Raw genomic sequence first — 22,195 nt, 5'->3', positions numbered from 1 at the left:
TTGTGTTTTCAAATAAACTTAATGCTCGGCTCATTAATTTTCACAAAGAAAGCTGCTGAAATTTTGTTTAAGATTTTATTGAATCTATAGATTGACTAAGAGAGAACTGACATATTCCCAACATTGATTCTTCCAATTAGTGAACACTGTATTTTCCTGTAATTATTTAGATCTTTAATTTTTCTCATATTTTAGTTTTCAATGTAGAAGTCTTATACATATTCAACTAGATTTGTTTATAAATAGCTGCTATTTTTGAAATTATTGTGCATAATGTTTAAATTTTTCACTTTTTTGTTGCTGTATAGAAATAGAACTCATGTTTGTATGTTGACCTTGTATCCAGTGGCATTGTTAACTTCATTTATTAATTCCAGTAGCCTGTAGATTCTTCATGGCTTGCAAGGTATACAAGTATGTCCACTTAAAAAGACATTTTTATTTCTTCCCTTCGAATCATAGTGCCTTTTATTCCTTCTTTGCTTTATTCTGCTGTTTAAGACCTGTGATAGAATACTAAATTGGAGAAGAAAAGACAGGTATCCTTGTTTCATTCTTGATCTCCAGGGGAAAATTTTTGAAAATTTATCATTAATGATGTTTCCTGTAGGTTTTTAAAGTCACTCTGAAAGTTCCCTTTGATTTTAGTTTGCTAATAATTTTACCACTACTGTGTGTTGAATTTTATCACATGACTTTTTTCTGTATCCATTGAAATAATCATGTTTTGTTCTTTATCTTTTAATATGGTAAATTACAATGATCAATTTTCAAATATTAAACTGCCTCTGTATTCCTAAAATAAACTCCATTTTCCAATTATTATTTTTCTTTTATACATTTTAAAATTTTATTTGCTAATATTTTTAAAAATGAATTTTCCATACATATTTATAAAAAAGAATAGTAATTTTCTTTTCTTATAATATCCTATTCAGGTTTGAATGTTATAACCTATTCAGATTTATGTTGGCACCCAAATGATTTGGAAAATGTTGTCTATTTTTCTACTCTCTGAAGGAGTTTGTACAAATTAGTGATAATTTTGACATAAGTATTTGGGAGAATTCACTGCTGTGAATTAGAGTGGGAAGGTTTTTAATGAACAACTTTAATTAATATAATAGATATGACTAATCAGATCTTAATTTTGTCCTGTTTCAGTTTTGGAAAATTGTGTTTTTAAAGGATGGTTTCTGTTTTACATAAATTGTCAAGTTTATTGGCATAAAATTGTTCATAATATTTCTTTTTTATTTTTTAAATGTCTGTAGGTTGGTAGTTGTGTTTTTTTAATCCTGATATTGGCAGTTGGTGTTTTCCCTCTTTTTTTCTTGATTAGTCTAAGAGTTTTAAATTTTAATCATTGTAGAAACCAACTTTTTGCTTCACTGATTTCCTCTGTTGTATACTTGTCATTTATTTTGTTTCTGCCTATGTGTGTGTGTATAAACTTGTCTTCCATCTTTATTTGCATTTGATTTGCTGTTCTTTTTCTAGCTTCTTGAGATGAAAGCTTAGATTATTGATTTTTAGCCTTTCTTTTCTAACATGTGCATTTAAGATTTTAAATTTCCCTCTAAGTACTGTTTTGATATGCCAGGTGTTAATTTTTCCCCGTTCAAAATATTTGGAAATTTCTGTTGTGATTTCTTTTTGACTCATGGATTATGCAATTTGATTTTAAAATATTTGGAGATTTCTTATTCTATTTTTATTTCTGGCTTAACTCCACTGTAGTCAAAGAACATACTCTGAGTAGTTTCAATTTCCCCCCCCCCCACCCCCCCGAGACGGAGTTTGCTCTGTCGCCCAGGCTGGAGTGCAGTGGTGCGATCTCAGCTCACTGAAACCTCCACCTCCCGGTTTCAAGCAATTTTCCTGCCTCAGCCTCCCGAGTAGCTGGGATTACAGGTACCTGCCACCACACCCTGCTAATTTTTGTATTTTTAGTAGAGACGGTGTTTCACCATATTGGCCAGGCTGGTCTCGAACTCCTGACCTTGTGATCTGCCCGTCTCTGCCTCCTGAACTGCTGGGATTACAGGTGTTAGCCACTGTGCCTGGCCTCAATTCTTTTTTAAATATTTGAGGCTTCATTCATGACAAAGAACATGGACAATTTTTATATATCCCACATGCATATAAGAAGAATGTGTATGCTCCAGTGTGCTATGCATGTCAATTTATTTGAATATGATGTTCGTGTGGTTCGGATCTTCAACATTTTTTGTATGTGTGTGTTTTTTCTTCTTATTCTAATAGGAATTGAGAGAGTTGTATTCAATCTCCCTGTGTAATTGGGTTTGTCTACTTTGTATTTGTATTCTATCAACTTTATATATTTTGTAGTTATCTAATTGGGATGTATTCAGTCTTAAAACTAACATATTTCTGGTATATTTACTTCTTCATGATTATAAAAAAACTTCTCTTTATCTCTAGTAATGTATCTTTCCTTAAAGTCTCTTTTGTCTTATGTAAATACAGCTACCTAGATTTATTTTGGCTAGTGTTTATATTACTATATACCTTATCCAATTCTTTTAAACCTTCACTCTTTCTGTGTTCACACACACACAATTTGATAGCATAGAGTTGAGTTTTTCTTTAATCTAGTCTGACAATTTTTGTTGTTTAATTGGATTATTTAATCCAAATAAAATTAATACAATATCTGATATATTTCCATTTATGCTTACCATCTAATTACTTTTCTATTTGTCACTAAAGTTTAATTTTTCTTTTTGATTATTCAAATATTTTTAATTTTTCTTCCTTCAATTACTGTTTTATTACTTTGAGGATTATCCAAGAAATTACAGCATGCATCTTCAATATACAAGAATCTAACGCACGTTAGTAATTTTACTACTTCCATGATAATGCTTACAGCCTTAACACTTTTTAACTCTATTTATACCTTTTCCTTTTACATTATTGTTGTTATAAATTTAAATTTTACATATAATTTAAATCCTTTAAGAAACTAGTATTAATATTATTGCCTTGTATAATCAATATTCAATCAACATTCATGTACATTGACCTTTCTTATTGCTCTTCATTTATTCCTGCAATTCTGTGATTTCTTTTGGATTGTTTTCCTTCTGCCTAATGCATTTCATTAAAAGCATTTCTTCGCCAGATGCAGTAGCTCACGCCTGTAATCCCAACACCTTCAGAGGCCAAGGCGGGTGGATCCCTTGAGGTCAGGAGTTCGAGACCAGCCTGGCTAACATGGTGAAACCCTGTCTCTACTAAAAATACAAAAATTAGCCAGGCGTAGTGGCACATGTCTGTAATCCCCTCTACTTAGGAGGCTGAGATGGGGAGAATAGCTTGGACCCAGGAGGTGGAGATTACAGTGAGCCAAGATTGTGCCACTGCACTCCAGCCTAGACAACAGAGTGAGACTCTGTCTTGAAAAAAAAAGAAAAGTATTTCTTTTAGTGCAGATGTGACTGTCGTTAATTCCCTTCATTTTTGTCTGAAAACTGCATTCATTTTTGAAGGATATGTTTGCTGGCAATAGAATTCTAACCTGGTAGTAATTTTCTTTCAGGACTTTAAAGATGTCATTCCTTTGTCTTTTGATTTCCTGATTTATGTTGAAAAGTCAACTCTCCATTTTACTGATGCTCCTTTAACAGGAATGTTTTATTTCTTACATGGTTGGTTCTTAAATTATCTCTTTGACTTTGGTCTTGAGACGCTTTCCTATGATATGCCTAAGTAGGCTTTGTTTTTATTTAGCCTGTTATTATTTATTTCTTGAATATCTTGAAGGATTAAGGATTTTCACCAATTTTGGAAAATTCTTTATCATTATCTCTTCAAATATTGCCTCATGCTTGTTCTCTCAGTATGTTAAGAGTTTTAAAAAATTATATTCCACACATCACTAATGTTCTTTTCTGTATATTTTATTATTTTATTCTCTGTGCTTATATTTGGATGTTAATATTGAATTGTCTTGCATCCACTAATCCTATATCATTTTATGACTATGACATTAAACCATTTAAATAGTTTTAATTTCAGATAATATAATTTTTCAGTTCTAGAATTAACTTTCACTTTTAAAGTTCAATTCTCCAGTGAAATTATATCTTTATTTTCTCTATTGTTCTTGATTTTTAACATATTAGTCTTACTTATTTTAACATCATTCAGTTAATTTTAATATCTGAATCATCTATGGGTAATTTTTATTGTCTTTTTTTTTCTCTTGGTTTTATTCATGTATCCAGTTTTTGGTGTGTGTACTTAGGAATTTTTTATTGAATGTTGAATATCTACGTAAAAAGCTATCCAAGGTTAAGATATTATCTTCCTCCAACAAGAGTTCACCTTTTCCACTGTTAACTTGATAGAGTTCTGTCTAAACAAATCATCTCAACTGAAACAGGCACTGGGCTTTGTCAAGGTTTTTTGCAGTCCTGATAAGCACCTGGCTCTCCAGAATTTTCGGCTGAGAACTTGGTATATTCTCCACAGCCCCTTCCCATGGCAGATCCTAAACTCTAATGTTTCAATAGCAAGACTATTAAAACTTCACTTTCCTTTTCAGAAATTTTCCAGTTAGGATTTTAGTCTTTTTCCCTGGGCTTCCCTGAATTTGACAAGTGTCCTGAGGGGAAAATTTGGCCATGAACTTGAATCTTCCAGTCAACCCCAACAGCTATTGAAGTTACTCTGTCTCTAACAAAAGCTTTTTGTTTGTTCTCAGACTTAGCATATTTCCTCAGGGTAAAACTCCTGTCAGGAGTCAGTTTTCACCTCCAAGAATTTTCCTTCTCAGGAATCTTGGCCCATTCAGATCTTATTATATTATGTTTTCAGTTACTTCAAACAGATAATTTTACATTTTAACCAATTTTTAGAGTTGCTTTCTGCGGCTAGATAATCCATCTACTCTGGAAGCAGAATTTCACCAAATATATGCATAGTTTTAACCTTAGACTATTTAAAATATATTTTGTAACTTTTGATAGTAAAAGAAGAGGGGATCATTTTGTTCTGTTCTGTTTTGTTTTGTTTTGCTTTGTTTTGAGACAGGGTCTTGCTGGGTCTCCCAGGCTGGAGTGCAGTGGCCTGATCATAGCTCACTACAGCCTCAAACTCTTAGACTCAGGCAATTTTCCTGCCTCAGCCTCCCAAGTAGCTGGGACTACAGATGTGTGCTACCATGACCAGCTAACTTTTTGTTGTGGTTGTTGAAACAGGGATCTCACTATATTGCCCAGGCTGGTCTCAAACTCCTAGCCTCAAGCGATCCTCCCCACTTGGCCTCCCAAAGTGCTGGGATTACAGGCGTGAGCCACCACACCCAGCCAAGGAGAGGGGATTCTAAATTGATATGGGCTATGTTGCCTTCAGAATTTCTGTCTCCAAAACAGCGTGTGTTAAATTCACTATATGCTGTGCCTAAAAATAACAGTAGCAAAGGAACTGTAAAAGATGCATATATAATAGATTAATTTGAGAAAATACCTGTTGGGATGGGTGTTATTATCAAGATTCTTGGCCTCCATTCTCTAATTTTGTTCTGTGACAATAGAACTGGCCTATTTTCATAAGGTATGCATGTTGTGAAAGTTATTTGGATCATGTTTACAACTAAATTCTAATAATTGAATTTTTAAATGTTGATCTACACTACACCAAAGTCTGGTAGTAGCCCCTAGCTGGTAAGGAATGAGTCATGCTTTATGAATACCTCCAAGGATGATGTCGGTTTGGGGTGTTTATTTGAACCGTCTCATTTGGGTGATTACACGAATTGGACTTACCCTGCATAAACAACAAAAAAAATGATTTTGGACTTTCATCATGTCAATATATAGTTGGTGAAAACTTCAACCAGATTTCTTACTTGTCATCATAAATAAAAGCTATTTCTTTTTTAAAAAATTTTTTTGAGACAGAGTCTCACTCTGTCACCCAGGTTGGAGTGCAGTGGTGTGATCTCTGTGGCTGGAGGTGGGGCTCACCACAACCTTCACCTCCCGGGTTCAAGCAATTCTCCTGCTTCAGCCACTCCTGTAGCTGGGATTACAGGTGTGCAACACCACATCCAGCTAATTTTTGTGTTTTTTTTAGAGACAGGATTTTGCCATTTTGCCCAGACTGGTCTTGAATTCCTGGCCTCAGGTGATCTGCCTGCCTCCCAAAGTGCTGGGATTATAGGCATGAGCCACCACACCCGGCCTCAAAGCTATTTCATTTAAATAGCTAACAATAAATGGAAGAAGACATTAAAGTTGACTACCATATTTATGTCTTACATATTTTTATGTTATATTCTGTTCTCACTTTATATCTTCTTCACTTTTATTTTTAAATTGAATAAATGCTAAAAAATATGTTTCAAGAATAACAGTCAATTTTCCTTTTTATTTCATTACACGTTTAGAAAAAAAGAGTAATTCAAGGAAAAGTGCAAGTAATTTAACTCCAGTAGGATGATACTTGAGATTTAAAAATAAATGTTAGATTATAAAGCAAGTTCTTCAGTTGCTCATATTCTGCCAAAAGTAAAATAGAGGTGTCCTATAGTTATATCCATACAACTTTACCTAGCTTACTGGGCTTACTGATCACAGCATAAAACAATTTTAATTCAGATAAATTTATTACTGTTCCAGTCTATACAAGGACAAAATAATATTTATTTCATGCAAGTGCAACTTTGGCATAATTGAGAAGTTAAATTAATTCAAAATAACTGAAGGTTACCTTAAAGAACAGATAAAAATAATTAAGCATTTAAAAATTATTTTTGTAAAGGCTGTCCATATCTGCAAAGTAATGTACAGTTAAAAACCTGAGATCAACCGATTATCAGATTTAAACAGAATAGCCAAGGTGCAGAAGAAATTTCATGATTCTTTTGAAAGATGGGGAGAAGCTGTAGGAAAACCAAAAAATATATACATATTAAAGTATACTTAGATTTCTATTTATAGGGAGTAAAAGGGAGCACAAGGAGACCTATGATGCTCTCAAGAGTCTTGATTTTGGGGAGAAATTTAGGGCTTATTTCAGATTCTGAGATTTTTTTTTAAGATGATATCAGGCCATGATTTAACAGTTTTATTTATTGAAAGATTATGACAAATTATATGAGATTTTTCTCTTTAAAAATTATTTATAAATAAGTTATTTTTACAAAATTTAATATTAGCATTCATGGAACATTACAATGTGCTAGGTAAGTAGCAACCAAATAAACAAAATAATCACTAGACATGTGGTGGTCACAAGAGGAAAAGGACCACAATTTTAGTGTATTACCAATGTAGTGAAGTGCATGTTTATATACAATTTGTGAAAAATGAGTAAACTAAATTTTACACTCATGGCTATTAAGAGGGCTTAGCCTAGTATAGTCAACCAGAAAGGACAAGGTAATTATAAAGTTAAGTTCAAAACTTTCAAACACTCTGGCCTTGCAAACATTAAGTTACATGGTAAAGACAGGCACAACAAATATTTAGAAATTCAAGATTCATATATTCACTTAAATGTTCCATTAAAAAGATGTTAATTTAAGAATTTCATTAAGACATAATTTATTTTTATCCTAATTGAGTAATTTATGATTACAAAAAGATTAATCACCAATAGATCAAATATGGAGAAAATCCATACTAAATACCCAGTATAACTAAAAATGTTAAGTGCAATTAATAACAATAAAAAAGGGACAAATTTAGCTTTATCAGGGACATGAGTAGGTTTGAAATTGTGGTATGAATATTTAGATAAGTAGACAATTTTTTTAAATAAAGGCATTGCAGTGGGAAGTTTGACAAAACTAACGGGCGGTTCACTGAACTAAATACAATACTTAACTGAATACCAAGCTATTTCTGAACTTGGGGTTTTCCTTAACTTCCCTCCCGGTGTCCTGAACCAAGAGATTAGGAAATATTGGCTTCAGGAACTTGAACTCACCAGTCCCAGAGTCTCCTGTCAGACACACCTCGTACTGGTAGCTCTGGGACAGGGTCCCGGTGCCGCTTACGTCCACCAGATGCCCTGGAAAGGGGCCCTCGGGCACCGAGCAGCGACCCGCTGAGGCCGCCCTGCTCCTCCTGCACAGCCGCACCGCCACGAACAGGAGCACCGAGAAGAGGAAGAGCGACGACACCGAGGCCAACGCCACCACAAGGTAGACGGTGAGCGAGTCGGCCTGGGCCTGGGCCGGGGCCGCCTCCGGGAGAGGCAGGTAGGGCTGGGAGAAGCCGTCCACCAGGAGCACGTGCAGCGTGGCGGTGGCCGAGCGCGGAGGCTCGCCATTGTCCTTGACAAGCACCACCAGCCTCTGCTTGGCTGCGTCGCGCTCGCTCAGCAGCCTGGCGGTGCGCACCTCGCCATTGTGCGCCCACACGGCGAACAGCCCAGGCTCCGTGGCCTTGAGCAGCTGGTACGACAGCCAGGCGTTCTGGCCCGAGTCGCCGTCCACCGCCACCACCTTGGTCACCAGGTAGCCCGGCTCGGCCGCCCGGGGCACCAGCTCGGTGCAGGGTGCGGAGCCGTTCTGCAGCGGGTACAGCACGAAGGGCGAGTTGTCGTTGGCGTCCAGCACCAGCACGCGCACCAGCGCCTCGCTGCTCAAAGCCGGAGAACCGCGGTCTGAGGCGCCCACGCGGAACTCGAAAGCCTGCAGGGCCTCGTAGTCTAGCGACCTGAGGGCGAACAGGTGGCCGTTGTCTGCGTTGATGGAGACAAGGGAGGCGAGGGGCAGGTGCGGGTCCTGGGACGGCAGCAGCGAGTAGGTGACCTGAGCGTTGGTGCCTGAGTCTCTGTCTGTGGCCCTGACACTGCCGATGTGCAGGGCGGGGCTGTTGTTCTCGCGGACGAACAGGGTGTAGGAGGTTTGGGTGAAGGCGGGGGCGTTGTCATTGACGTCGGAGACCTGCACAGTTATGCTCTGCTGGGTTTTCAGCCTGGGCGTCCCCAAATCAGTGACGGTGATGGTGATGTTGTACTCAGCGCTGGTCTCTCGGTCCAGTGGTCTCTCTGTTACCAAGGTGTAAAAACTCTTCAAAGTTGGTTTTAGAATAAACGGTAGATTATCTGGAATAGAGCAAATCATCTTTCCATTTTCTCCGGAATCTCTATCTCGAATTCGGAAGATAGAGACTACGGTCTCAGGAGCATTTTCTGGGATGGAGCTGGTGAGTGAAGATATGATAAGTTCTGGGGGATTGTCATTCACATCCACCACCTCTATGACTACAGTGCCTTTTCCAGAAAGGCCTCCTCCATCTGTGGCCTCAATTTCTACATGGTAAGATTTAATTTTTTCGAAATCCAATTTTTTTTTCAACAGTATTTCTCCCGTGACTTCATTTATTGAGAAAGTTTGTTTAATTTCATCTGATGCTTGGAATAAGCCATAAGAAACACTCCCGAAGTTTCCAGCATCTATATCTCTAGCTAAGACCCTAACAATTGGAGAGTCTAGGGGGCTGTTTTCCAGGACCTGCACCCCATATGGAGTGTGCACAAACTCAGGAGCATTGTCATTGATGTCCATGATCAGGATTCGAACCATGACCGTGCCAGACCTAGGTGGAGACCCACCATCCAGCGCCACGAGGGTTAAGCTGAACTCAGGCTGCTCCTCTCGATCCAGTGGTTTGTCCTGCACCAAATCTGGGTATTTCTTGCCCTCACTATGATTTCGAGTGAGAATGTGAAAATGAGAATTGGGGCTGATTGTGTATTTTTGAAGACCATTGCTGCCCACATCCAAATCCTCAGCTATTAGCAACGGAAATAGAGTACCCGGCTGGCTATTTTCTAGTATTTTCAAGAGCACTTCCCTTTCAGGGAATACTGGAGAGTGATCATTTATGTCCTGGATCAATAATTCTCCTTGAAAAAATTGCACCGGCATTTCCAGGAACACTTGGAAATGCAGTACACACGGTTCAATAGGACCACAGAGCTCTTCCCGGTCTAGTTTCTCCCTCAGAAGCAAATCTCCAGTCTGACGATCCAGCTGCAAACGCTGCTTGTCATCGTCAGACAGCACCCGGGCTGACCGGGAGGCCAGTTCCCCAATTCCCAGGCCCAGATCCTTGGCCAGATGGGCTACAAAGGAGCCGCTCTCTGTTTCCTCCAACACAGAATAACGAATAGGCTCGAGGCGAACCTGAGACAAGAACACCATCAAAATAAAGGCCAACACTTGCCTGTTTGGATGAATTCTCCCTAGCTTCTTCATGTTGGAGTCCAGGTCCGTATATCCAATCCCTTCAGCAACCGCAACGAGACTTGAGACATTCAATTCCAATTTCTTGTTTGGAGGAATCGTCACACAGTTGCTTTTAATACTAAATTTGTTTAGTATATCGCTGCCCCAAGCCGTTGGTAAACCTGCACTGCTTGTAACGCTTCTTCCGTGTGTTTTTGATTGCGTCTAGCGACACAAAAGAATACGCGCGAGCTTTTTAGGGCTCATTATTCACAACTTAGCCTGCAGCGCCACCCTGCGTCTTGATTGAGAAATTAACAACTTCAAGACAGCGTATTTGGGAAGTTTTAAAATAAAAGCCATTTTTAAGAGCATAGAATTTTTACAAACTTTGTTACATTAAACTGCATAATTTAAAAGGTTATTTCATTACAGTGCACGAACCAGAATAATCATGAGCACAAATCAAGAAGATATCTCAGACTCCCCACACGCTTATCAGTGAAACTTCAAAGAACTCCATTTCTTCTTTACATAATCCAACCACAGGAGACAAATTTTTATACACTTTCAATTCAATTCTTAGTAGTTATAAATGTTCTTTTCTAAGAATGTGAGGACTTTGTGATGATGCAAAAGTTTAAGATGTTCTCTATACATGGTCTAAAGCGGGACTACCTTTGAAACGAAAGGTTCTATTTTCCTACTTTAATGTGCAAATAGTAATACAGATGAATAGACAGGTATCTTGTTTTGTATCAAGTAATTTATAGTGTGAACCTACATTGAACCTAGGAGTAAGGCAAATAGTATTAGAATCACAGATTCTTAGAACTAAAGAGGAAATAAAAGATAAGGAAACTAAAACTGAAGCTCAGAGGGTAACAGGACTTGATTATTCTATGTGACTATTATGAGGATAATGTCAAGACAAAAGTGAGTAACAGTCACAGAATTTTGTGAAGTTAAAGGCTTTAAGCTGAGCTTATTTAGCAAGATAGATGTAATCTATATTTTACAATGAGTTTGCCTGTTACCACACTCACCTTTTGTATCCCAGATATCATATTCCTTGACCAGCTAATTTTGGGGAAAACAAGAAGCACTGATTTAAAATATTTTATTCTGTGACCAAAGGGTGACTTAGGCTGTCTCTACTCAGATATGGTGAAGTAAAGAGACTTGTGTATAAAATGGATCCCACCACAGTGTGTAGCTACTGTGATTACTCTCAAACAATAAGAAAGAATGGTACCACTGAGACACAGTTAACCAATTTATTGGTTGCAATTAATACACTGAATGGAGCACCACTTATCTTGCAACATATAAGATTTTCTCCCCTTAAATATCTTGTTATTTTATTTAATTATCCAATTCATATAAGTAATTATAATTTATAATTCATATTAAATTAATTCTTTTTAAAGCATGAAATCTGAGATTTCAGATTCTGATAGTGATAGAAAGTTATTAGTAAAAATTTTTGAAAGATACATGGATTTTATTTAGTAAATACCAGTTGAATTAATAAATTAATCCACTCAAACGATGTTTTTATCTATATAAGCAGATTATTGTCAGATCATATATTCAGCCTTGAACATGTCTGAAACTGAATACAGAATTTTGAGAATATAATACATGCTAAGCATTATATAACTAAATTTACTTTGATTCTATTTCTATTAATTAATTCCTATAAGGGATATATCAATGGCAGTAATAATATTAACATCTTAGAATTTTCTTTCACATTTAAAGTAAATCAGAAAAGATACACTATGCATCACTATTAAATGAAAAACAATAAAAATATATACTGCAAAGAATAAAAAGAAAGAGTATTATTTTAGACATAACTGGAAAACAAATCTCCTGGGCAAATCAAAGAGAAAATTGTTTCTAATATGGTAACCAGGTTTTAGTTAGATTCAAGTTAATGCATTCAGGACAAAATTCAAACCATATTTTGTTTACTTATTCCTACATGTTGACATAGAGTAAGAATTGGGTCTTTTCAGTTCCTTTTGCAATCCAAAAGTAAATGAAATCTCAATAACATTAACATATATATCCACTATACACCAGATATTTTTCTAAGCATTTTGCATATGTTGACTCATTTTATCACCCCAACAACCCTATGAGGTGGGCAGTCTTATTAGCCACATTTTAAAGACAAAGAATTGTGGCACACAGAGTTTAAATAACCTGTCCAAAGTCATACAGCATGTGAAATGGCAGAGCCAGGATTTAAACTGTTACTATGTGACTCCAGAAACCATTCTTTTCTATACCTAAGCAGAGCTGGAGAGGTGAACAACTTTTCAGATAATTTAGATCCCAACTTCAGCCTTGCCTTGGGTACATGGTTATCATAGGTGAAATATATTTATATTCAAATTTTCAATTATTATTAGAAACTTAAAAATTACTTGTCTCCCTTTAGAGATAGTTAGTTACCAGTAAAGAGAGATGTTTATACAACTTACACATTGGAAGGAAAACTAATACTCAACATTTTTGTCGAGATCATTATCAGGTGAAAAAAATGAAGAGTGACATAATGAATTACTCATAGCCTTAAACATTGCATAAAAATATGTATAGATCTTTTGAAAAGTTGTTTAGGTTCTGATAAAGGGTTTAAGGTTACAATCAAGAAGCGTGGCCTAGAAGAATGGCCTAGCATATTATGCCATAGTTTATTTCCCTAAACTGCCATATTTATCAGAAAAAAAAGATCTGTTACACCTGAATGGAGGATAAGCTAATGATATAAGATAAGCTAATGAAGTAAAGAATGAGCACCTGAAAACTATTTCATACCAGTCAGAAAAGCTGTGTTATCCATTCTGAAGGATTCATATGACTATTTACATAATTGGTTGCCAGATCTGAAGCATGATATTTAATTTTTTTTTCATTTTAAATATACAAAGAAAGATAAAATAGAGGGATACGCAGGAAACTAGTTGCTCTCTGGTAAAATATAGGCAAGAACCTTATCATTGAAGAAAGATAAAAATCATTTTAAAGAAATTTGAGGCTGGGCATGGCAGCTCGTGCCTGTAATCCCAGCACTTTTGGAGGCCAAGCAGGAGGATCACTTGAGGTCAGGAGTTTGAGACCAGCCTGAGCAACATAGCAAGATCCTGTCTCTACAAAAAAAAAAAAATATATCCAGAGGTGGTGGCATGCACCTGTAGTCCCAGCTACTTGGGAGGCTGAGGTGGGAGGATTGCTTGAGCCTGGGAGATTGAGGCTTCAGTGAGCCATGACTGTGCCACTGCACTCCAGCCTGGGTGACAGAGTGAGACTCTTTCTAAAAAAAATAAAACCAAAAACTACTAAAATAAATAAATGAGTTCAGCAAGGTTGCAGAATACAAGATCACTATACAGAAATCAATTGTATTTCTATACAGTAGCACTGAACAAATCAAAAATGAAATCAAGAAGGCAATGGAATTTATAATAGATATCATCAAAAGGAATAAAATGCTTAGGAATAAATTTAACAAAAGAAGTGGGAGAACTGAACACTGAGCACTACAAAACATCATTGAAAGAAATTAAAGAAGATCTAAGTAAATGAAAAGTGTTCATGGATTGGAAGACTTAAGACTGTTAAAATATTGGTATGCTCCAAATTGCTCTACAGATTTAGTGCAATCCCTATCAAAATTTCAGTTGGCTTTTTTGCAGAAATTGGTAAAGTGACCGTAAAATTCACATGAAAATGCGAGGTACCCAGAATACAATCTTGGGAAAAGAGGAACAAAGTTGAAAAGCCCACACTTTCTGATTGTAAAGATATATTCTAAGTTATATATCACATATTTGAATATTTTGATATATTAAACTTATAAATGCTATTTTTATTCTAGAAAAAATTATTAGAAATTATCTTAGATTCCATCACAAATTTCTCAAGTCAAACTCTAATTATTCAAGTATCCCCTTCCTACATGTACATTTCAGTGAGTGTGACTTTAAAAATATCTTATAGGTTTAAGTTTGGAAAGTTAGCTAATGTAAAATTTACTTTGCTTTCACCACTGAGCACTATTGTTTGCTTTACAGCTATTTCATTCAAATGGTCAGCTGATGTATCTATTGTACCCATTTAATAGAACATTCCAGGAGATCATTCCTTTTATAAGAATTTCTAATAAATTCCACAAACCATTGATAGTAACCACTTATTATTGAGAGCTTAACATTTTGAAATAGTGCTATTGGAAATATGATTTAAAGAAATAATAGTCAAATTTATCTCTTTCTCTCAAAAATTAATGTTTAATTTTCCTCTATTCTCCCCTTTCAAAGTAAGAACAAAACCATCCTCAAGTCATGGTGAAGTTTTAAAAATACTCTTTCATTTTTAAAATAGACTATTCAAAATAGTATGAATTTAACATTTTTAACTTTAGGACTAGGTATATTCAAATCCCTTTTTAAATCTTTTTTTCTTGAGACAAGGTCACACAGGCCCCTGGAGTGCAGTGACACCATCATAGCTCACTGCAGCCTCGAGCTCCTGGGCTCAAGCAATCTTCATGCCTTGGCCTCCTGAGTAGCTGGGATTACAGGTGCAAGCCACCACATTCAGCTAATTTAAAAAAATTTGTAGAGATGGGGTCTTGTTATGTTGATCATCCTGGTCTTGAACTCCTGGCCTCGAGCATTCCTCCCACCTTGGCCTTCCAAAATGCTGGGATTACAGATATGAACAACTGCAACTGGCTCATTGTTTGATTTTAACATGCTGAACCAACCTTGCATTCCTGAGATAAATCCTACTTGGCCATGGTATGTAATCATTTTTATGTGATACTAGAGTCAGTTTGCCAAAATTCTGTTGAGAATGTTTGCATCTATATCCATAAGAGAAATTGGTATGTATTTTTTCCCTTGTGTTATCACTGTCTGGTTTTGTCATCATGTTAATACTGGCCTCTACAGAATAGAGTTGAAAAGTGGTCCCTGCTCCTCTATTTTTTGAATGAGTATATTAAGTACTGGTGTTAATTCTTCTTTAAACATTTGGTAGAATTGACCAGTGAAGCCATCTGGTTCTGGGCTTTTCTTTGTGGAAAGTTTTTGATTACTGGTTCGATCTCTTATTACAGGTCTATTCAGGTTTTTTGTTAGGTTGGTGTAAAAGTAATTGTGTTTTTTGCCATTGAAAGTGATGGCAAAACCACAACTACTCTTGCAACAACCTAGTATTTCTCCTTAGTCAGTTTTGGCAATTACAGGTCTATTCACATTTTCTATTTCTCCTTAGTCAATTTTGGTAGTTTGTGTTTTCCATTTAATCCAGGGTTTTTTTTTTCCATTTCATCTAGGTTTTCTAATTTGTTGGCTTAAAATTGTTTATAGTATTCCCTTAAGACCTGTGAAATAGGTCATACTTTTTCCTCCTTTTTTTAAATTTTAGTAATTTGAGTCCTCTTTTTTCATCATCAGCCTAGCTAAAGCTTTGCCAATTTTATTGATCTTTTCAAAGCACCAACTTTTAGTTTATTTTCTCCATTGTTTTTCTATTCTGTTTTATTTATTTCCACTCTAATAATTTCCTTTCTTCAGCTTGTATTGGTTTTAGTATGCTCTCCTTTTTCTAGCCTCTTAAGGTGGAAGTCTGGGTTACTGATTTGAGATCTTCTTAAAATATATAGGTATTTCAGCTATTATTTTCCCTCTAAGCACAACTTTTATTGTATCCCATAAGTTTTGGTATGTTGCATTTTCATTTTTATTCATTTCAGAGTATTTTTTAATGTCCTTTGTGATTTCTTCTTTGATTCATTGTTTTTTTAAATGTTTAATTTCCACATATTTGTGACTTTCCCAAATTTTCTTCTGCCAATGCTTTCTAATTTCATTTCATTGTAGCTGGAAAACATACTTTATATGATTTTAACTCTTTCAAATTCATTAAGACTTGTTTTATGGCCTAAAATATAGTCTATCCTGGAGAATGTTTCATATGCACTTGAAAATAATGTGTATTCTGCTGTTGTTAGATGGAGTGTTCTGTTAAGTACTGCTGGTTTATAACATTATTCAAGTCTTCTTTTCTCATGTTGATACTGTTTCATTGTTTTATCATTTATTGAAAATTGTGGTATTAAAGTCTTCAGCTATTATTGTCAAATTGTCTAACTTTTCATTTGCGTCTCTTTTTGCTCCATTTATTTTCGGTTTCTCTTATTAGGTGCATATATGTTTATGATTATTATGTTTTCCTAATGGATTGACCCTTTTACTATTATAAAATTCCCCTCCTTAACTTTTCATTTTTAGTAACTTTTGTGTTTGTTTTATAGTATATTTTGCTTGATATTAATGTAGGCATTCTAGCTCTTTTGGTTACTATCTACATAGTGTATCTTTTTCCATCTTTTTACTTTCGACGTATGTGTGTCTTTGAATCTAAAGTTTCCCTTGGTAGACAGCCTAGAGTTGGATCATTTCTAAAAATCCATTCTGCCAACTTCTGCTTTTTAATTGGAGTGTGTAATTCATTCACATTTAACATAGTTGCTGATAAGGTAGATTTATATTGGCAATTTGCTTTGTTTTCTACGTCTTATTATTTTATTTCCTCATTGTTCTCTTTTGTGTTAAACACATATTTTCTTGGGTACCATTTTAATTGACTTCTCAATTTTTTTTACCTTTTTTAGTTATTTTCTTGGTGGTTTCTCTGATTATTAAAGTGAACATCTTTTACCAATCTAGTTCAGATTAATATCAATTAAATTTCAATAGTATATAGAATTTTGTTTCTATATAGCTATGTTATCTCTCCCCTCCTTTGTGTTACATTGTCATACAAATTACATCTTTACAAATTATATACCTATGAACATAGATTGATTATTATTGCTTTATGCAGTGTTCTTTTCAATAAAAAATTTACAAATAAAAACACATTAATAGTTCCCTAGATATATATATATGCCTATAAGTTACTTTCCCTTCATGAGGCTTTTATTTTTTGATGTGGATTAAAGTTACTTATTGGTGTCCTTTTATTTTAGCCCAAATGACTACCTTTAATATTTCTTTGTAGAGTAGGTTTGCTACCAGTGTAATCAGTCACTTATTGTTTTTTGGTAATATCTTAATTTCTCTTTCATTTTTGAAAGATACTTTTGGTGGATATAGAATTATTGGTTGGTAGTCCCTTTAAGACACATTCAAAGCAGTGTGTAGAGGGAAATTTATAGCACTAAATGCCCACAAGAGAAAGCAGGAAAGATCTAAAGTTGACACCCTAACATCACAATTAAAAGAACCAGAGCAGCAAGAGCAAACACATTCAAAAGCTAGCAGAAGGCAAGAAATAACTAAGATCAGAGCAGAATTGAAGGAAATAGAGACACACAAAAAACCTTCAAAAAATCAATGAATCCAGGAGCTGGTTTTTTGAAAAGATCAACAAAATTGATAGACCGCTAGAAAGACTAATAAAGAAGAAAAGAGAGAAGAATCAAATAGACGCAATAAAAAAATGACAAAGGGGATGTCACCACCGATCCCACAGAAATAAAACTACCATTAGAGAATACTATAAACACCTCTACGCAAATAAACTAGAAAATCTAGAAGAAATGGATAAATTCCTCGACACATACACCCTCCCAAGACTAAACCAGGAAGAAGTTGAATCTCTGAATAGAACAATAACAGGCTCTGAAATTGAGGCAATAATTAATAGCTTACCAACCAAAAAAAGTCCAGGACCAGATGGATTCACAGCCGAATTCTACCAGAGGTACAAGAAGGAGCTGGTACCATTCCTTCTGAAATTATTCCAATCAACAGAAAAAGAGGGAATCCTCCCTAACTCATTTTATGAGGCCAGCATCATGCTGATACCAAAGCCTGGCAGAGATACAACAAAAAAAAGAGAATTTTAGACCAATATCCCTGATAAACATCGATGCAAAAATCCTCAGTAAAATACTGGCAAACCGAATCCAGCAGCACATCAAAAAGCTTATCCACCATGATCAAGTGGGCTTCATCCCTGGGATGCAAGGCTGGTTCAACATACGCAAATCAATAAATGTAATCCAGCATATAAACAGAACCAACGACAAAAACCATATGATTATCTCAATAGATGCAGAAAAGGCCTTTGACAAAATTCAACAACGCTTCATGTTAAAAACTTTCAATAAGTTAGGTATTGATGGGACGTATCTCAAAATAATAAGAGCTATCTATGACAAACCCACAGCCAATATCATACTGAATGGGCAAAAACTGGAAGCATTCCCTTTGAAAACCGGCACAAGACAGGGATGCCCTCTCTCACCACTCCTATTCAACATAGTGTTGAAGTTCTGGCCAGGGCAATCAGGCAGGAGAAGGGAATAAAGGGTATTCAATTAGGAAAAGAGGAAGTCATATTGTCCCTCTTTGCAGATGACAAGACTGTATATCTAGAAAACCCCATCATCTCAGCCCAAAATCTCCTTAAGCTGATAGGCAACTTCAGCAAAGTCTCAGGATACAAAATCAATGTGCAAAAATCACAAGCATTCTTATACACCAATAACAGACAAACAGAGAGCCAAATCATGAGTGAACTCCCATTCACAATTGCTTCAAAGAGAATAAAATACTTAGGAATCCAACTTACAAGGGATGTGAACCTCTTCAAGGAGAACTACAAACCACTGCTCAATGAAATAAAAGAGGATACAAAGAAATGGAAGAACATTCCATGCTCATGGGTAGGAAAAATCAATATCATGAAAATGGCCATACTGCCCAAGGTAATTTACAGATTCAATGCCATCCCCATCAAGCTACCAATGACTTTCTTCACAGAATTGGGAAAAACTACTTTAAAGTTCATATGGAACCAAAAAAGAGCCCGCATTGCCAAGTCAATCCTAAGCCAAAAGAACAAAGCTGGAGGCATCATGCCACCTGACTTGAAACTATACTAGAAGTCTACAGTAACCAAAACAGCATGGTACTGGTACAAAAACAGAGATACAGACCAATGGAACAGAACAGAGCCCTCAGAAATAATACCATACATCTACAACCATCTGATCTTTGACAAACCTGACAAAAACAAGAAATGGGGAAACGATTCCCTATTTAATAAAGGGTGCTGGGAAAACTGGCTAGCCATATGTAGAAAGCTGAAACTGGATCCCTTCCTTACACCTTATACAAAAATTAATTCAAGATGGATTAAAGACTTAAATGTTAGACCTAAAACCATAATAACCCTAGAAGAAAACCTAGGCAATACCATTCAGGACATAGGCATGGCCAAGGACTTCATGTCTAAAACACCAAAAGCAATGGCAACCAAAGCCAAAATTGACAAATGGGATCTAATTAAACTAAAGAGCTTCTGCATAGCAAAAGAAACTACCATCAGAGGGAACAGGCAACCTACAGAATGGGAGAAAATTTTTGCAGTCTACTCATCTGACAAAGGGCTAATATCCAGAATCTACAAGGAACTCCAACAAATTTACAAGAAAAAAACAAACAACCCCATCAAAAAGTGGGCAAAGGATATGAACAGACACTTCTCAAAAGAAGACATTTATGCAGCCAAAAGACACATGAAAAAATGCTCATCATCACTGGCCATCAGAGAAATGCAAATCAAAACCACAATGAGATACCATCTCACACCAGTTAGAATGGCGATCATTAAAAAGTCAGGAAACAACAGGTGCTGGAGAGGATGTGGAGAAATAGGAACACTTTTACACTGTTGGTGGGACTGTAAACTAGTTCAACCATTGTGGATGTCACTGTGGTGATTCCTCAGGGATCTAGAACTAGATATACCATCTGACCCAGCAATCCCATACTGGGTATATACCCAAAGGATTATAAATCATGCTGCTTTGAAGACACATGCACACGTACGTTTATTGCGGCACTATTCACAATAGCAAAGACTTGGAACCAAGCCAAATGTCCAATAATGATAGACTGGATTAAGAAAATGTGGCACATATACACCATGGAATACTATGCAGCCATAAAAAATGATGAAGCTGGAAACCATCATTCTCAGCAAACTATTACAAGGACAAAAAACCAAACACCGCATGTTCTCATTCATAGGTGGGAATTGAATAATGAGAACACATGGACACAGGAAGGGGAACATCACACACCAGGGCCTGTTGTGTGGTGGGACAGGGGAGGGATAGCATTAGGAGAAATACCTAATGTTAAATGACGAGTTAATGGGTGCAGCACACCAATATGGCACATGTATACATATGTAACTAACCTGCACGTTGTGCACATGTACCCTAAACTTAAAGCATATATAAAAAAAAAAGATAGTCCCTTTTAGCACTTTGAATGTGTCATCCCACTCCCCTTTGGCCTCCATTATTTCTGTAAGAAATCAGTGTCAGTCATATTGAGGATAAGATTTTTCAGGATAAGGAATGTGATGAGTTGCTTCTCTCTTGCTGTTTTTGAGGTTCTCTTCTTGTCTTTAGCTTTTGACAGTTTGATCATGATGTCAAGGCATGAATCTCTTTGACTTTATCCTGGTTGGAGTTTGCTGGGCTCCTTGAATGTGAAGGTTAATGTTTCTCATCAAATTTGAGAAATTTTCAGCCATTATTTCAGCTATTCTTTCTGTTATTCTGTCTCCTTCTTCTCCTTCTTGGACTTCAAGTATGTGTAGTTAGTAGGCTTCATGGTGTCCCACAGGTCTCTGTTCATTTTCATTTTTGAAAATCTTTTTGTTGCTAAGACTGGATAATTTCAGTTGATCTATTATTTTTTTCTTTCTTTTTTCTTTCTTTCTCTCTCTTCCTTCCTTCCTTCTTTCCTTCTTTTTCTTTCTGGGTTTTGTTTTTTGTTTTTTTTTTTTTTGAGACGGAGTCTCGCACTGTCACCCAGGCTGGAGTGCAGTGGCGCAATCTTGGCTCACTGCAAGCTCAGCTTCCCGGGTTCACGCCATTCTCCTGCCTCAGCCTCCCGAGTAGCTGGGACTGCAGGCGCCCACCACCACGCCCAGCTATTTTTTTTGTATTTTTAGTAGAGACGGGGTTTCACCGTGTTAGCCAGGATGGTCTCGATCTCCTGACCCTGTGATCCGCCCATCTCGGCCTCCCAAAGTGCTGGGATTACAGCAGTGAGCCACCGCGCCTGGCCCTGTTTGTTTGTTTGTTTTTGAGACAGGGTCTTGCTCTGTCACCCAGACTTTTTGTACTAGACAAGCTCTGATTCAGGCAATTAAAGACAGCCTTGCAAGTGGAGTCCTCCAGGGAACCACCAAACAGATCAAATAATGACAATTCTTTGTGGTGCTGTTCTGTTTCCTCTGGTGGCTGCCAAGCTGCTAATTTTCATTGTGATTGTAAATTTTTAACTTTAAAGGCTACTAAGAAGCTAGAGAGATGGAGATGGAAATAGGCCAGTTAAAATGCCACAAAAACCACTATTTTTAACCAAGAGTCAGACCTTTTTTCCTCAATAAATTTTCCCTAAGTTGCTGCACATCTTTGTTTAAATTTCAGAGTTCTGAAGCAGTAGATTGTGAAAATTTTTCTCAGTTTCCCCAGTGCTTTCCTGGAGAAGAGATTTTTCAGAGGTCCATTCGCTACCATTTTCACTGATGTTCAGAATATATTCTTTTTTAAAATTGCAGTAAAATATACAATACCCTTTTTCGTAATAACAAACATAGACAGTGAAACTTCAATACTGCCAGTTACCTACTTTAAATTAAATAGAATTGAAACATTTGGGATGAAGAAATTCATTTCCTCAGAGATAAATTTAAACAAAAAACCTCAGAAAGATACAATTTAGAGAATACAATTTTTAAAAAATAAATCTCACATTGTTCTAGAAATTAAATTTCTTTTAAAAGTCTTTCCTCATAGATAGCTCACATTAATTAGAGACAATTGGCTTCAGAAATTTGATATTTGTTTCTGATATTCCAGAAACT

The 22,195-nt window shown here is 36.2% G+C and overlaps 1 protein-coding gene across 1 annotated transcript; it reads right to left on the bottom strand.

Moving 5' to 3' along the window:
* Positions 1-6,379: 6,379 nt before the first annotated feature.
* LOC101126280 (protocadherin beta-4) lies at positions 6,380-19,819 on the bottom strand. Its single transcript, XM_031010855.3, has one exon. The coding sequence runs from the start codon at positions 10,241-10,243 to the stop codon at positions 7,856-7,858; it is 2,388 nt and encodes a 795-aa protein (XP_030866715.1). The 5' UTR covers positions 10,244-19,819; the 3' UTR covers positions 6,380-7,855.
* Between the last annotated feature and the right edge of the window lie 2,376 nt (positions 19,820-22,195).

This window comes from Gorilla gorilla, chromosome 4 (assembly GCF_029281585.2).
Source record: "Gorilla gorilla gorilla isolate KB3781 chromosome 4, NHGRI_mGorGor1-v2.1_pri, whole genome shotgun sequence".
Classification (NCBI taxonomy): domain Eukaryota; kingdom Metazoa; phylum Chordata; class Mammalia; order Primates; family Hominidae; genus Gorilla; species Gorilla gorilla.
This window is presented reverse-complemented; position numbering and strand designations above follow the sequence as displayed.

Bases quoted from the DNA above. Each gene is read 5' to 3' on its own strand.
- LOC101126280 (XM_031010855.3), bottom strand. From the start codon at position 10,243: ATGAAGAAGCTAGGGAGAATTCATCCAAACAGGCAAGTGTTGGCCTTT.